The sequence below is a fragment of the Micropterus salmoides genome, unplaced genomic scaffold (genome assembly GCF_014851395.1).
Source record: "Micropterus salmoides isolate LMB-PRFRI ecotype aquatic unplaced genomic scaffold, ASM1485139v1 Ms_hic_scaffold_2, whole genome shotgun sequence".
Lineage (NCBI taxonomy): Eukaryota > Metazoa > Chordata > Actinopteri > Centrarchiformes > Centrarchidae > Micropterus > Micropterus salmoides.
Window position 1 is genome coordinate 14382225 of NW_024041150.1, and position 18180 is coordinate 14400404.

General features: G+C 41.6%; 1 protein-coding gene and 1 non-coding gene across 8 annotated transcripts in view; both read right to left on the reverse strand.

Moving 5' to 3' along the window:
* The window catches only part of sorcs2 (sortilin-related VPS10 domain containing receptor 2), a 336249-nt gene extending 324687 nt beyond the window's left edge, over positions 1–11562 (reverse strand). For all 7 annotated transcript variants that reach the window (XM_038731474.1, XM_038731472.1, XM_038731473.1 and 4 more), the window contains exon 1: positions 11095–11562. In XM_038731474.1, coding sequence (XP_038587402.1) covers positions 11095–11448 — 354 coding nt within the window. In that variant the 5' untranslated portion in view covers positions 11449–11562. The remainder of the gene's footprint in view (positions 1–11094) is intronic.
* Positions 11563–17277: 5715 nt separating this feature from the next.
* Positions 17278–17441, reverse strand: LOC119913751. Its single transcript, XR_005446616.1, has one exon. It is a non-coding gene; the product is annotated as a U1 spliceosomal RNA (small nuclear RNA).
* Positions 17442–18180: the final 739 nt, after the last annotated feature.

The window sequence follows — 18180 nt, forward strand, 5'->3', positions numbered from 1 at the left end:
ATCAAAACAACACAGACTTCTTAGCAAAAGGAGCTTTACAGACCTCTGCCAGACAAAGAAAGGAACACCACACTCCGGAAATGGGCTAGTGTTTTTGCACAGTGTTTGGCACTAAGCTGTTTTTCAGAGGCAAATGAAAAGAAAAGGATGATAATGAAAAAGAGGATTAACCACAGAAAGAGAGGAGAGAACCAGTTGGGGCTGCTGTTGAATACACACAATACATTTCAAAAAGGGCAAACAAGCTTTCCTTTGCTGGCCTCTATTGCACTACTGGAGTGTTCACCTCAGCACTACAACTCTGAACCTCTACGTGTGTGTGTGTGTGCGTGTGTGTATTGGGCATGGGGTTCCTCCAAATGACATATTTGCATACAAACAGCCTGTCCAAATTCACAGAGGTGAGAAGGGGAGTGGAAGGAAGGAAGGGAGGAAGGGTAGAAAGAAAGAGGCAAATATGGTGAGTGTGAAAGTGTGTATGTGCATGCATATGTATGTGTGTGTGAAAGAGAGGGTGGGAAGGAGGTTTGTTTGTCCTCCTCAGGTGCTGAGGGGTTTTCGATTTAAGCAGAGGGGAGAATCTCATTACCTGAGTGATGCACTGCCTGTGTTTACACACGGTATTCCAAAGAGGCTTCAACGCTCCTTCATTCCTCTACCTCTCCCTTACTCTCTCTTGAGCGGAAAAAAAAAGAAACAAAAAGTTCCACTTGCATTAACAAACGTGCCAGCTCAGGCACAGAAGAGGCTGAGGAATCAAATGGCTCTTGTCCCCAGAGCAGGGCTGTCGCAGGCGGGACACTTTGGTAGAATTACTTCACTGAAATATGACTACCAATGACAGCACTTGAGAAGCCACACTGCCATGAACAATGAGGTGGGACAGGACTGTGAAGTGTGAATTTGCTTAGTCCTGTGCTGGACTGTCTGTATATTTATGAGGTAGCAGAAGACAAGAGTCTTCAATTCAACAAACTGACTCATTAATGTCCAACCCCCCAAAAAATCAGATTGCAACATATCTTTAAAACACCATTTAATAATTGTACTAACCCTCACTTTAACTGCAGTCAGCAAAAACATAATCTCGATGTATCTGTTACAATCCTCTCAGTTCACTCTTTTTATCATCTATCGGCATTTCATATTTTAATAATCTTCAAGTTCTATTCTTCTCAAACTGTTTTACTAGTTGGATCTCATCTCTTATTCATGACTACTGAAAGTCTTAAACATTTTGTATCTTTAGTGACTGGTGTATGAATGCACACCTGCACAGCTCACCTTCAAATTACTAACCTGCATATTAAAAACCACATAATAATATATAATAATAATAATCCTTATTTGTAGAGCACTTTTCAAAAACAAGTTACAAAGTGCTTTAACAAGTGTAAAGAATAATACAAAAAAAAAAAAGATAATAATCACCCCCTTAGTTTGCATTTAAGTCTATTTTTAGCATCCCAGTGGCTGACTGTCACTTGATCTTTGTAAGCTGCTCTGTCTCACCATTTACGCTGCAGAAGACTGAAATCACCTGACGCCACTGTTGTGACAAGCAGCAATCCAAACAATAATTCAATTTGTCACTGCTTTGCATCTTTATTCTCGCCCAAAGGCGCACGTCTTCTTTCAATCAAGCAAAAGTAAACCAGATAGAGAAGGCGGGAGACACTGAGGGAGAGAGAGAACGAGAGATGGAGGTAGCAAACAGTGTAGGAGCCAGGGCAGAGTGCATTACATCATTGCAAGCATCAGATCACATCATCAGTGTACAGCCTCGTCTTTTTCAAGTAAAACCACTGCAGTTTTTGACAGCATGTTTGTTAAAAACCACCCAAGGAACATGCAGAGTTTAGATGAAAGAGGCCTCAGAGTTACTGCTTTTTCTTTCTTCGCGCTTCTTTCCTTTTCTTTACTCCCACACACTCCCCACTGCCGCCACCCCACCCCTGATACTCCGGTGCTCTAATTGCTATCAACATGAGTCACAAATGTTCAGCCTATTTTTTTTTCCCAGGAACAAGAATTATTACTGGCAAGCTTCACATCTGTCAACACATGCTAATTCCAATTTTACTGCTTCCAGTCACTTTGTGTGTGTGTTTGTGTGTGTGTGTATGTGTGTGTGTGTGTGTGTGTGTGTGTGAGAGAGAGAGAGGTTGGCATAGTGAGCAAGCACGTCATTCCTGGTAGAACTTGGGTGGCAGTGTTGCCTTTGAACTGCAGACAGGGCTGAGTTTAAGTCTGGGTTTGTGCTCCAAGACAAACCAGCTAACTGGGAGCATAGGATAACTACAACTTTTAAGAAACAGCATTTTCTAAATAATCAAAAGGGGGCTCTTCACCATTAAACTAAAGCAGAACACTTCACAGTTCTCTGAAAAGTTAGCACTATTCTGAAATGGATTTACATATATCCATTACTTAATCCTTAAAATCCAGGTTATCTGAATGATTATGGTTTCATATGAAATTACTACCTTGAATGCGGTTTCTTTCTACCTGTGAAGAAGAAAGAATGAGTCTGCTCAGAATCAGATTAACTACAAGTTAAATAACTGTTCACTTCACAGTGCGACCGAGAATCGGCTAAGGCAACAAGGGGCCATAGTTTTTAGGGGTTTTAGAAGAGAGGGGGAAAAATTTAATATCATGAGAATGAATTACTCTTCAGATAAAGATGGTGAACAGGTATAGATGAAAATGTTAAAAAGCAAATTGGTGAGGAAACTGAACCCTTCATGGTCTCTTGATGGAATAATTAATTACATATACATGATGCCCAATATTTATTGGAGATCACAAAAATCTAACCATGGATTTGTTACAAAAAATATTTTAAAATGACTGAGCACCATGGTATTAATTAATTAAATTGAAATTAATACAAAATACATAAAACTTGCCACTGCTATGTTACATTTGGTTAGCTCTAGGTAAAATAATCACTGGATTAGGGTTAGAGGTGGTTAGAGTTGAATAAATGGTTAGGGAAATATGACAAATGGTCATGGTTAACAGAAGCCATAAACAAAATAAACGGTTGTCAGAGTCAAACACTTTGTCAACTAATGCATCCACCTTGATCACCTCACAAGTTTACAGGGAGTATAATCATGTTGCATTACTTCTGTGTTTCCTCCTGATAAACAAAAGTGATATTTCACAAGGCCACTACTGGTCCTTGTCCAGCAAAATGCAAACGTACGTTGTTAACTTTTCCAGGGTGCGTGTTTCATAGCACATGCAAGGCACATATAGATATATTTATTTAAATGATTTTAAATTTAAATGAACAAAACCCTGTTAACTTTTCTAACATCAGTGTTAATTATCTTTTTTTTTAAATAACATAAATGTGCTATGCAGCCACAAGTGTGGGTTGATAAACATTTAATATAGTTTATCAACTATATCAACTATAACTATATTATATCATTATTAATATAGGTTCTGATATAATATCGCAAATATATAAATAAACTGTTACGCAACTCTTTTGTGTGTTTACTTTGTATTTTTGTATTCACCTCAATCTAACCACGGACACAGTCAATTTTATAGTCATTCCATTTTTCTTCACCTGACTTGTGTGTGGAAGGCTTCATGCTGTTGTTGTGCAATTGGCTTAAGACGGAAACTGAAAATACCAAGGTCCCCGGTGAGAGGCGGGGTTCGGATGGGGAGGGGTTTGATAGAAAGTGCGGACGGCTTAGCACCAAGGGAGGAAGATCCAATCTCTAAATGTGTTGCTGTGAAGGTGAAATACTGAAGGAACCCTGCTGGGCCGCATTTCACAACTCTCCGAGGGGCTCTATAGGCAGAGCTTTCCCACAGGCAAACACACATCTCACACCACCCCCTCATACACACATAACAAACACAAAAACCAAATAACTGCAAGCCTGTATCTACATATCGTTATTGTGAAAACTTTTCAACTTCACTCGTGGTCCTTTTAAGGATTCATCTTCAGGTAAAGAAATTTTGGGGTTATGAACAAGACAAAATCTTTACACGCTGCTATTGGAGATGTATTAGTAGTGTAGCTAACAATGTAGAGTGTCTGAGGATGCCACAAAAGGAACTGTCACAGGGTAATTACATTAAAAAGTTAATCTCCTTAGGAGCTTATAGATACTTGTGAAACTCATGGCATTCTACTTATTAGATTATGAGATATTCTGTGTGCAAAGTTGACATATTGGCCCAAGAAAGCCCAGTGTTCAAAAGGGAAATGTAATATCCTCTGAGAAGCATGAATGTGCTCAAGTAATTTCATGGCAATCCCACAAAAAGATTATGATACTTTTTGAAGACAAAAGGAAATGTTGGCACTGAGTTGAGCGCTGGGAGAAAGCTCACGGAGTGTTTAAAAGGGAAGAGGATTATCCTCTGGAGAGCATTAATGTAATATGTCAAAGGGACAGTGGGTATTTTGAAGTGCGGTTGTATGAGATACTTATCCAGAGTAAGTGTACTACCTACAGTAGACAGCAGTCAGCGTGTCCCCAGTTTGGAGAAGAAAGGAGCCCTGGCAGGAAAGCTAAGCAATGTACTGCTGTGGATAGGGGAGGCAAAAAAGCTTATTTAGCAACACAACAAAGGCCCACCTGACTGAAAAATATTTATGCCAGAGCTATACATGAAACATGCAGGACCTACGACAAGTGAAAGGCAAGGGGCCACTCTGAATTCAGATCAGGAACCAAACCACTGGAAGACCCCAACAGGATTCCAGTGTGGGTTGCCAGGGTTACATGAGCAGGAACGTTTAACCATGGCAGCTCTGTGTACAGGGACAAAACTGGAAAAACAATGAACGCATGTTGGGTACATTTTAGCACTGTCACAAAAGAAAGAAAGTTCAGAGAATGTCTGGGATGAGGGGCTTTCTTGTGGGCCATAGCCTTTCAATTCTAATTTTGCCTTCAAGGGTTTCCACCTTTCCAAGCTGAGAGAATAAGTTAGGAAGCTGAAAAGAAAAAAAGAAGTTGGTTAGCAAGAGACCACACACACATCTTCCCCATGCACAGCACCGCAGGAACAAACAGATAACAATCTCTCTGCCTGCTGCCAGCAGCATCGGTCCATCTCAATGCTTCTATTTAGCTGCTGGGCCACCAGCATCCACCTGCCATCACGGACACTTAATTAGACAGTAATGCTACAGTAGCAAACCGTTCCCTGTACTTTCCCAAGGTCTTATTAGCAAAGTCACCATGAAATCATAGCGACAAATGCTACCTACCGCCAAGTGGAAAACAGCGATCCCATGCCAACACTGAGGCCACACTAAGAGGAAGGTGTTGGATGAAGATCTTATCAACGGATAAGCATGATCATCCACAGTGCTTTTATGCTTCAGACAATTAACTTGCTATTGTGGCCTGCGATAACGCTGCCAACAGACCGGACACAGATGTATGCATGCCATGCTTCAGTCAGGACTCTTAGCACTTTAGACTCTTTAAAAAATTTAAAATCATGGTCCTCCCTTCAATATACTGGTATATTAAGTAGTACTCAACTGAAATCTTTTAGGCTTGAATGTTGGCTCTGAAAAGCATATCTTCATATAACTTCATACATTTACATTTATTCATTTAGCTGATGCTTTTATCCAAAGCAACTTACAATTGTTAATTATATCAGAGGTTGCACGCCTCTGGAGCAACTAGGGGTTAAGTGTCTTGCTCAGCGACACATTGGTGGATGTGTCACAATTGGGAATTAAACCTGGGTCTCTCACACCAAAGGCATGTGTCTTATCCATTGCCCCATCGCCACCAACCATCATACAATATGAAAACACACATTAGCAAAGTATTAATACATTTATACAGTATATCGAGTTTGTAAACACTTTCTGACCTTTAAAGAGAGCACAAGACTAGTCATTTGGCAGCTTATTACAAAACATTATAAAGAAAAAAAAAATCTGGGCATAATCCACAGCAATTCAATATCCAGGGTGCCACAAAAAATTTTGTTAAGTCATATTTTAAAATATTTTGTAAAAAATATAATTAACAAAATATCACACTTTATTTGGTGGAGTATTCCTTTTGCTGGAAAATATGCATTCCTTTTAAAGGCCAATATCATCTTGACTTAACATCACAGCGATATATCAAGCATCAATCATCAGTGAGAGGATCAACAAGAGCCATTTGATGTTGCAGAAAGACACTCAACTGTGCGTAGATATGTCCTGACGTTGGATGGAAAGCCTGCTCTAATGGTACTGTGCTTTGTAATTTGGACACATTTGCAGGATTCACAATAAAAATGGACTGAGGAGAACCAAGCAAACAAGTGTGCTGATTTACTGTCTGGGTTTTGGAGTGTCTTTAAGCAGCTTTAAGCAGAATGAACAAGAACAGACAAGATAAATGACGAGAAAGGCTCTCCTCACATGTGCAAAACATTTTCCACAGCAGAACAACCAGGGGCCAAATGAACTGTCTGTTCACTACGTGAAGCATGAACAAATACCTTTCACATTATGTCAAGACCCTGGAGACATAGATGTGTGTCTGACTGGAGAGAGAGAAAGAGAGAGAGAGAGAGAGAGCATTGCTTTGCAAATGAAGATAACAGATTATTATAAAACATTATGGTTCCCTTAAATTCAACCAATGCCAGGTTTGAAGTATGCTATAAACACTGTTTGTGATCTGAAAGTGGTGTTGGCAAGGTAATCTTAGGGGATGGTCGGAAAGTGACAAAATTAACTGTAAAGTCCCTTCAACCCAATGCCATGAACAGAATAAGAGGCACAGAAAGATGAGATGAGATGAGATGAGACAAATAGATTTAGACTGATTATGTCAGCTAAAAACGATGGCTGACAAGAACAGAACTAACTGAAAGCGGTCACTGTTATGAACTGCTGCTTCAAGTGCAATACACTTAAGCAGCATTGTAGAGCATCAAATAATGTGACATGTGCCAACTGACCCAACGAAGGGAGTAAACACAACAGAGGTAGACCAAACACCACTGGAGTACAGGCTTATGTAGAAAACAATCAGCGCAGGTGTTTGGTGTGTGTCAGACGCAGCTGGCATATATTGCCCTTGAGAGTCTAAAAGCTCAAAATTGAAAGCACCAGAGAGTCATTTTTTAAAAATTATATTACTTTTCAAGCAATAGTGGTGTTGCTGTAGGGATGGCAATGGCAGTTGGGCAGTTCACCACTTTGATTCAGACTGAAATATCTCAACAACTGCTGAATGGATTCATAAATAAACATACAGCTACTATGTACTCACTTTAAATCTCAACATATGACAACATCAGTATTTTAAACTGTATCTTTTGTCCTGACAATACAGCCTAACCCATAAATTCAATGTGCTTCTATATTCATTTATTCCCACCCAGGAGGGCTCTTAAACCAGGAAGTGCCAGGAATTACCCACAATTCCCCTTTGGGGATAGAGGGTGGGATAAGAGTTTGGACTGTCAGTGCCCCTTTTGCTGCTCATTAATCACTTAGGCTACTGTGGGACAGGCCACCAGGGATCAACTACACACACATCCAAGAACACACACTTGCAAATTTAAAAAAGGTGTGAGTGCAGTAGCAATGAATAATCTGTCTCTCCATGAAACAATCGATACACGCAAAACAGAGAAACCTGATTCAGTTTTGAGGGCTGTTTCCCCGCTGATAGAAATTCACAGAGACACGCACACACAAATAGTAATGCTGTTCATCACCATAGAGAGGAGACAGAAATAGAAGGAAGATGAACACAGCTCAGAGTTCCCCGGGGCTGGTCAACAACTCAGAGAGAAGAGAGCGAGAGGGGCACAAAGAGAATCCTTTCAATAATGGAGGCTCTCTTCATTCAGAAGGCTGGGATCATGTCACACAGCCTCATGTCCCTTCCCAGGACGACTTCCGGGACTCATATTTACATGCATGCATGCATTTTTTTGTCTGTGTTGGGGAATGTGTTTTTAAAAATAATATCCTAGCATCCTAAAATGTCTTTAAACCTGTAATCTCCAAATCATATCTTCAGTATTCAAATGTACATACACTGCATGTTAAGTGGTGCTACCAGCAGAGTTTCAGGAGCGGGACCACACATCAATCACGTCACTCCCAGCATTTCCATAAATACCCACAAGTCCCATCTCCTCTTCTTCACTCTAACATTTTGCACCCCTCTCGCCCATTCCTTTCTCATCTCCTTCTTCCTCTCCACAGGGTTACAGGGGGGTATGTCGTAGCTTTCCCACAACACTTTTGAATGTCTATTCAGCAACTGCAAGCCTCATATATCTTTCTGCTTTGTTCATTTAACTATATCTGTTGATTGTGGTCCTTGCAAGTGAAAGCCCCTTTGTGCAGAGTTTTTATGTGATCTTTCAAATGATTCTGATGATAGAACTATTTGTAGATAATTGAGATAATCACAGTGGAAACTTGTGCACTCTGTGTGTCTTTCAGGCCAAAGTAAGACATTTTCAAATACTAAATAAAGTTGATTTAAATTTACACGTAAAATTACTAGTCATGTGGAGTACTACACAGTTTTTAAAAATTGCTGTGTAATGTTTCCTGCGGTTCTGGAAGAGTTTTGTCAAACAACATGACCCCTGATATCATCATGGTTATCTCAGTTTGGGTTTGGAGACTAGGTTTTTAAACAACAGGTGCATGTTACAAATTGTGGTCATGAATAAGCATCAAAGTTTATTCTTGACTGGAAATGGTTGTTTGAGTCACCCAAAGTGAAGTGACTGTTGTTGCTACAGGGGCAGCGCGGAGTACACAGGAGCTGTTTTCAATAACAGCACTTCTACTATAAAGCTAGATGAACAAATCATTCTCTGTGCAGCACTGTGCTGCCTGATAAGCAATGGACGTCAGCCAGAACACAAACATACACATATTACATTATAGCGATGCAATGACGTAGGGATTAGCCTGAAAGTGAAATGTATGTTTTCAGAAAGATTTCTATATTCAGGTGGTCTTTATTACATTCCTAATTAACCATTATCAAGACAGATGTGACAACTGAAGTCCTCTGCGCTGTTGACCCTCTCATCAGTGACTTACATTTGGAACCTCAAAGACTCGAAAAAGAAATGATCAAACAAGAGAGGAGGCAGAAATTCATTTTTCCCACCCATCAATCTGCGCACTACTCATAAATGTCAGCCTTTGGGAAATTGAATGGCACCATTTGTCTGTGTTTATTAGGCTGGGATGAACTCGGTCTCAATGACCTTTCAGAGTACATACCCTCGCCAAGTTAATTGAGGATAAGTCAAACCTGGAGTTCCTATGACTGGCAAAGCCTGAGCACTAAAATCCCTGCAGACTCATCGCCTCACAAAAAAAATGTGGAAATGTAGAAGGGAAGATCATCACGAGAAAGGCTGGAGTCCATTGGGAGGATGTCATTTTTTTATTACTTAAATGCCCAGTCTTAAATGCCAAAGTTCAAGAATCCCACACATCATTATTGAATTGTGGCGCGTCGTCTTCAGAAGTGACTTTGGGCAGGTTTTTTTTGAGCAGATCAAGTTAATACATTTTCAATAAACAAATCAATATATGTGTGGTGTCAGTCAACTGCTGCCATGGGAAACACCCAATCAGAGGGTCCAAGCTTAGATATTGTTTCCACAAATACATAAAAAAATGTTTTTTATCCTCCCTTTGGTGACATTGTAGTGATGAGAACTCAAATTTCAGTTCAACTTTAAAGCTGCAGCGTTCAAACTTTACAAACAAAGCCAACAAAAAGTTATGAACTCCTTAACACTTCTATACCGCTACCGCCGCCAATGTGTGAAGGTGCTCTGAGCAGCTTTAAATTCAGTCCCTCTTGCCTCCAATAAATTGAATGTTATCTGCATATTTCACTGTTTACATTATTTACCAACCAATTTGTTTCATGACAAATTGCTTGGAAGTTTTTTTCCAGAGCCGCCTGCAGCCACTGCCAGTAAAACAGAAATGTGTCACACTGACAAAAAGGCTTTGATTGCAAGTGATGTCCCCACCAGACACCACCACTCAAATGCCCCCAGCGTCTGTCAATATCCATCACAAAGACTGCTCTTGTTTACAAAGTGTAGCTGCTCTCACTTGACTGGGTACTAAAAAAATCACTATAATATTCATACAGTGACCTTATCATGGTGTCCTATCTCCAACATAATCACTTAAATATCTCTAAAATGTTGTATTTTTGTTTCTGCTGACATCACTGTTCAATCCCAGTGGCACTTATTTTTTGTGAAATCAGTCTAAAATCTACTTTAGTGCCAGTACAAAGTAGGCTACAATATCCATTTATATATGATCTAAATCGTGTTTCACACCACAAATAAACAGACACTGCAAAATTCTAGGACAAAAAGCTGCATCAATATTTTAGTCATGGCTATTGTGAATAAATCAAGCACCCAGCTGTCTGTTTGGTGCTCCTTGTCTTGTCACACTGGCTCTGTGCACTCACAGGCACGTCCTTGGACTCCTTCTGAATGTTATCATACACAGTGGAATGCATGGTTATAATTGTGGTTCTCAAAGTGTGTTATGAGGGCCTTCTCCATTACCTTTAAGTGGTCCCCCAAGTCAGATGAACATGTATTCATTTTAACATACAGCCCCTAAATATGTAGGGGGAAAAAGGACATAGATGATAACAAGTTTCACTCTGAATGCTATGATTTCAGTGTAAACAGACAACATGATGTTTGAGACCCTTGGCCACCATGTGATGTAATGAAAGTCTGGGGTACAAAGAATACATGCCTACTTGAGGGGCCCCTGACATGAAAATGTTTAAAAAGTCCCATGCCTGACAACATCCACCGCGCATCTAGTTGGATGATGCAGAACAACCACACCAGTGCCTTCGTCTCTAAGAGCCACGCAGTGTGCTGCTGCAGGCAGTCTCCTGCAAGAACAATAACTTGTTTCTGGTGATGTGCGCTGTGGCTGGAGTGATGGATGGTGGAAGGTGACAAAGAGGGGGATGCTATGGTGGGGATGGTACATGAAACAGCGGGTCGTGTAGGGACGGGACAAGGATGGGATAGGCTACTTACGCTGCTGTTCTCTCCTGTCCAATGGACCATCGCCTGGTTGTGGGTCGCATCCCCCTTGAGCACAAACGAGCTGCTGAGGAGGGACATTTGTTTTTCCCGGGACAGAGCTCTCCTGGAGCGGGGTGAGTTCTCCGCGTCTAAAGCTTCCTCGTTACCGACCGTCGGTAAGCCTGGCGGGGAGCCTCTGTCTCCGCCACCTATGTCAAACGTACGATCCTCCCCGCTGCGCCGGTTTAAAGCCCCGCTGTCACCGCGCACGGGTCCCGGCAGTGACATCCAGGCCGAGGCGATCAACAGAAAGACGCAGAGGTGTGCTGCGGCGAAGACCGGTTTTTCTGGGCGCAGAGATGCCATGCTTTGCGCCGTAGTAGCGCTCGTATCGCGGAGACTGATGGAGAGACTGCTGATGCTTTTGGAAGATAGATAGGTGTATACTGTAAGCCGAGAAAGTGAGCGAGAGAGCGAGAGAGAGAGTGCGAGAGATGGAGGGAGGGGGAGCGAAGGCAGACAGTGTGAACAACGTGGACTCGTCCCTGTGCCAAGCAGGATCCATAGGACGGCGCAGCGGTGCCATCTACTGTCCTGCAGCTGCAGTGTCCTACGACTGAACTCATCACTCAGTCTAACCTCATGGAGAGTCACCACATGAGGAATTCACATTTTAAATATGAGATATGACATATTTCAAACATCGATTATCAGTTATAGCACATGCAAGTGTCTGTGGCTGATTGTTATTCTTTTGGCACAATCATCAAGGAAAATTCTCAAAACACTGTGTGCAATTCTCAAAACATAGATCATTTTCTCACAATACTGTATGCATTTCATTTTGCTTTCACACATAATATATTAAAATTATCCTGATCCAATGATACACTGTCTTGGTGATAACAATATGCACTGTATTACTGGCAGACATATCCATTAGCATGCTTGTTCTGTAAATATGGAGAAGTGATAATCAGTGAATCTTAAGATGTCAATAAATAACAAGTTCATCCTGTCATTTTACTGCAAATGATTGCAATTTAGTTTACAGGTGCTATTCATGTGCTGTGATTTTTGAAGGGGCCAGAAAAAAAACTGGTGATGCTGTTTCGACCTCAGCTTCTATGGCTTCTGCGTCTGTGAACCCATGGTTGAATCATTTTTATTTTTAGTGTGTGTTGAATCCCAGACATCATAAGGTAACAATACAACAGCTCCAGGAGAGCCTGTCAGTGAAGAGTAATTTGTTTAAGCTTTTAGTCCACATCTATTTAGAGACCTTTAGTTGCCCCTGAATTCTCCCTGGGTTTGTTTCAGCTTTTAAATATATTCCAGCATTTTTCTTTGCTCCATATTTAAAAGACAACTATCCAATGACCTAAAGCAGTTAGAAACACTCACCCAAAAGACACAGCCGAACTATGTTTGCATGCTATCAGTCCACTCATCCTCTTCACTACCTGTGCATTGGTGGTCAAGTAGTCAAGAGGTCATAGTTCATATTTGATCCCACTAAGTAATAGGTCTCCTCTGTGTCTGTCTTCTTATCCAATTATAGGTAAAGGGTGGATTAACCCATAACTCGGTGGGTCAGGATTGGTAGGGGTCAGGTGTCTCTTCAGGTCAAATAAAAAGGATTTACTTTGGATTCATGTTGCTATTAAGCTGCGGCTGGCCATAAAATCCCAATGATTGTTTTTCTATTCTAGGTAGACTGTTAGTTTTACTGATCACAGAGTAAAGAATGTAACTGACAGGATTAACCTGCCACACCAATGTGGGTTTACGTTAGGGACTATGATAACATTTTGTACCAACAGCACCGTACTTTGCAGTTCCAAGCAGGATGATCATGTGTTGTGGGAAAGGTGAAATGATGCCTTCAGTCGTCACAAATTTAACTTTTAAACTAACAGATTTGTTTAAATATCAGGGGAAGTGACCTAAGGGCTCAGACCCATAAGTCCCAGGTTCATTGTGTGGCAGTTCATTTATGGTAATTTGATTAATATGAACTGTGCTGATCTTGCATCCTTGTCTTATGGTTAGGGTCAACAAATATGAAGTCATGAATTTGATCAATATTCATTCCAGGAATTACTCCAATCTCTTCATATGAACTTGAATGGTGACTGCAATGAAAGGGGTCTACGACCCATATTACAGGGGTCAAGACTTGTAAGCAGTTGCACTGATTTCAGTGCATATGAGTTGTGGTTCCTGAATTCAAAAAGTAGAGCGTTTTGATATATGCTGCCTACGCACAAAAAGGTTACATACGCTGGTTTTCACGTACACGTATGATGTATGGAAACGGCGCACAGAGTGCACTGAGACGTGCACAAACAGATCTCCCTTCTTACCTCGACTCACCCTGCACATCTTCAGCACCTGCACATAAAGCTGTGTAAATTAAAAATGTCTGGAAATAAAGCCAGTGACAGCTCTCTCGCTACTCTCCATCCTTATTACCAGTCCTAATCATGATGCAGGCCAAACATAACAAAACCAACATGAAAAATGTGTTCACCTGTCAAACCTCCATCTTCACTTGATATCCCAGGATGGGGGATACCACTGACGATCAAGCGATCATTTTGGCAAGATGTGAAGTACTGGAGGCATTTCCTTGTTGGCTTCGAGGGACCTGTTTGCGTCCCTGTTTTGCTTCGTTGGCCTCGGATCCATGCTTCCCCATTTCTCTGTTGTTGGACCCCTTTGGATACTGAGGTATATAGTTAGTTTTTGGGATCTGCAGTGTGGGTGCAGGGCAGGGCTGTGCTCCGGTTTGTTCTGGGTTTGTGCCTGGAGTTCTCGGCCCTTGACGGGTGGGTGGGTTGGTGGTGGCATGCAGCTGAGCTGGTTGATTTTGCCTCGTTGCTGGTTTGGCTGGTGTTGCACGGCGGCCGGGGGGCGTGCTGGGCATGGGGGATGTTGGCTGCCGCCGGCGGCCTTAGTTTTTTCCAGCGGTTGGGGGGACGGCGGACTTTTATTGGCAGGTGCACGGTGACCTGTGCGGCACATTTGCTGCCGGGCTGGGACTTGCTGCTGGTGTTTCTCTCTGCTGGCTTTCGCTGTCGTGTTATTCTGCTTGCTCTCTCTCGTTTGCCCGACCTTGCATGCGGGATTCGCAGGGGGCTGCTGGGCATTGGGTGTCGCCATGCTCGCGCAGTGTGCGCGTTGGGCTCGTCACTTGTGCATTGGTATTGATGATTGCATGGCATTTGGGCGTTTTGAGCATTGGTCTATGTTGTGTCCGCACCGGGCGCTGCTCTTCCACGGGTTACGCTTCTTGTGTTCCATCGGCATTACGTTGTCAACTGGCATTTGGGTCGGGGTCTTCCGCGTTTGCATCGTGGTGCATCTGGGAGTCTTTGTTTTGTTGATTGATATTTTTTTTTTTTTCTTTCTCCAATCCCTATTGGCTACTGGGGTTCTTGCCTGCCTGTTGCTGGGGTAAGTGTGGCACAGTCGTGGCATCCCGCTCTCACCAACAACTACATTCTTTAACAGGCTTATGCGCACACACATGTACACACATACATACAGACACATTCACCCACACGCCCACAGACACACACAGTCTCACACATAGACACAAACAAATTTAGGTTGTCCCTGGTAGAATTATTCCTGATGCTTTTCTTTCAGTTACTTATTTAAATTAATTGTTATTATTCCAGCTCTCGTGGCTGTGCTGTGTTGCTTATTTAGTGTGCTGGACTGTTTCTTGTTTTTCATTTTTCTCTTAGTTGTCATACTATGTCAGCTGTTTATTGCTGCTGTTCGGCTGGTTGTCTTTTACTATTATTAGTATTTTTATTGTTTGTTTTTGTTTGTGTTTGTTTGTTGTTGTTTTTCTCCTCCCCAAGCCCCCCTCTCTGTTCTATTGAAGGTTTCGTTGCTTTCTGCAATTGGTGTTTCCCACTGCTTTTCCCTTTTGCCCCCACCTTCCATCCCCCTTCTCTTACAGGTCTTGTCCTTTGTCTGTGCTGTCTGTTTGTGCCCCCCCATCCCCGTGTCTGCTCCCCTGTCCGGCCCGGTGACAAATCAATACATAATTAAATAAATAATAAAACAGACAAAGGAGTATATTAATACTCTCTTGTTAAAGTAAAATCTGTCTGGCACAATATGGTATCCAGGTCATCATACTCTATACCAGGCTGCTGGGCAGAACAGGTTTAAAAAAAATATTTTTAAAAAAAGATGTGAAGTACTCTGTACGATTGCTGTAAACAGATAAATTATGCATGCCACTCGTGTGTTATGCTGCATGGCTGCACTATGGCACTGCAGAGGACAATGGAAATGGAAATCTTGATGACTGGCTAATACTTTGATTTATATTCCCTCTCTTGATTTAGATTGTACTCTCTGATCTGGGTCCAGCATTAGATAGACCAACCTGAAGGAACCGTGCCATCTCGGTACAAATACAAGTAGGCTATAACCACTGTATCTGGCAGCCGGCTGTTAGCAACGGGAGCCGACAGGTGTGTTTCTGATGTGATCAACAATTTATAGTGTTTACCTTTCTTCCTAAAGCCTTTCTTCAGAATAATTCTAATTCTATTAAACTCTCTGAATGTTCTTTTGTTTGTGAACAAGCTGCATCAAACAATATGTGCTTTATAACTTCCACCTCACAACCACTTTGATTTATCCACTTTATTTCAGACAATGTTTTCTTTATTTCAGTCATTATGAGTCTCTGACCGGGCTGCACTGACTGCCATTGTGACTCTCTCACTCATTTTGCGTTTTGTTGCTGATCCAAGAGTTCAAATCATGAAATAAAAATTATTTATTATTATTATATTGTTTTGCAGTAAAATTGGCCAATGTTTCTAGGACCTTGGGAGGTGACATTGGCATGTTTACGGTAATTTGCATTGTCATTTATGGGAGGAACCAAGGCAGGGTATGTGGCTCATGCATGTGCGCTCAATTTCACGTTGATTGGGATTTATAAAGGAAAGATGCGCAGTTCCTGGCATATGCCTGGTTTTATATACACTGAACAAAATTAGAAACGCAACACTTTTGTTTTTGCTCCCATTCATCATGAACTCAAAGATCTAAGACCTTCTCTATGTACCCTATGCTGGCCACAATAAATCGAGTTCATTTGTAAAACCAATGAAAGCCTTTCTGAATATAAGATAATTTGTAGCAAACACAACAAGAACCATGATTTAAGATAATAAACAAACAGAGATTTTGTTTTTGCAAAAGAACGCCTCAAATGTGTTGCACAGTATCAGGAATTATATTATATTTATATTAATACTTGAATGCAGTGCAACTTATTCTCATAAATGCTCCGTAAAAATGTAAATGCACTGTACTTGTATAGCGCCTTTCTAGTCTTTTCGACCACTCAAAGCACTTTTACACTGCATTCACCAGTCACACACTGAGCCTAAGTGCTCAAACGGAAACTAACATTCACACTCACTCATACACTGGCGGAACAGCTGCCAGGGGCAAATCGGGGTTCAGTATCTTGCCCAAGGACACTTTGACACGCAACCAGGGGGAGCCAGGGATTGAACCACCGACCTTCCCATTAACAGCCAACCCGCTCTACCTCCTGAGCCACAGCCGCCCAATAATAAAGTGAACAGTAGGACAAATTCCATTTAAATTGATGCCATTTTTGTTGCCTCGGTCGAGCAAATAAGAGTGCATAGTTTCATATATTGTTATCAACTAATCCTTTCCTTACGGTGTTTCAGACAAATGGTATGGAAAAGTATAACACTATTGATTACATCTTTCAGTGTACCACGAGTGGAGTGGACTGTTAGAGTAAATAAATGTTTAAACACAAGTGGAATGTATTTGGTTTACTCTCTTTTCAAATGAGGAAATCCAAATTACGTACCTGGGTTGTCCAGTCTTGCTATACGTGTCCACCTCCACCACTGTCACTACTCAGGAGGGATGTGTCTTCCTGCAGATTGGTAATCAAGGGGCAGGAGCTCCGGTGCACAAGCATTTTGTGCGTGTGCACATTTGACCCACCAAGCAACATCATTTTTCTGGCTTCGACCTCACTAAAAAGAACTTTGATGTCATGGGCATTGCTCAACATGCAGCTCCACAGCTGACACCTCCGCACAGCAACACTGACACTCTCTGGACAAACTGCAAGGAACCGGGGGCCCTTAAAATCAACATTGACACCAAGAGCGCGAATTCAATCCCCCACTTCAATAAATTATGCAGTTGAGATTCCCACATTTGGGGAATTTGCAGGGGTAAGCACAACTAGAGTGCAATAACTAAGCCTCACCCTGGGTGAACAATTCCATTTTTAGAAGTTTATTATGTCCAGCACAGAATAATATCTTTCCAAAAAAATACGACATGCAACAACGACAATAATATATCTGTACTGTTCTCATGTAAAATGAAACAGCAAGCTCATTTCTCCAACATCTTCTCCAATGAACAAGCCACGTGTTGTACTTGGCAGAATTTATTTGAGAAAAAGTAAAACTGAAAGTAACAGGTAAATATTACATAATTGTTGTTGAAATAATGAAGCTAACAATACTCAGGTATGCTAACTTGTTAGTTCTGGTAAGTACATCATCAATGCGCTAAATACACTGCTCAAAAAAATAAAGGGAACACTTAAACAACACAATGTAACTCCAAGTCAATCACACTCCTGTGAAATCAAACTGTCCACTTAGGAAGCAACACTGATTGACAATCAATTTCACATGCTGTTGTGCAAATGGAATAGACAACAGGTGGAAATTATAGGCAATTAGCAAGACACCCCCAATAAAGGAGTGGTTCTGCAGGTGGTGACCACAGACCACTTCTCAGTTCCTATGCTTCCTGGCTGATGTTTTGGTCACTTTTGAATGCTGGCGGTGCTTTCACTCTAGTGGTAGTATGAGACGGAGTCTACAACCCACACAAGTGGCTCAGGTAGTGCAGCTCATCCAGGATGGCACATCAATGCGAGCTGTGGCAAGAAAGTTTGCTGTGTCTGTCAGCGTAGTGTCCAGAGCATGGAGGTGCTACCAGGAGACAGGCCAGTACATCAGAGACGTGGAGGAGGCCGTAGGAGGG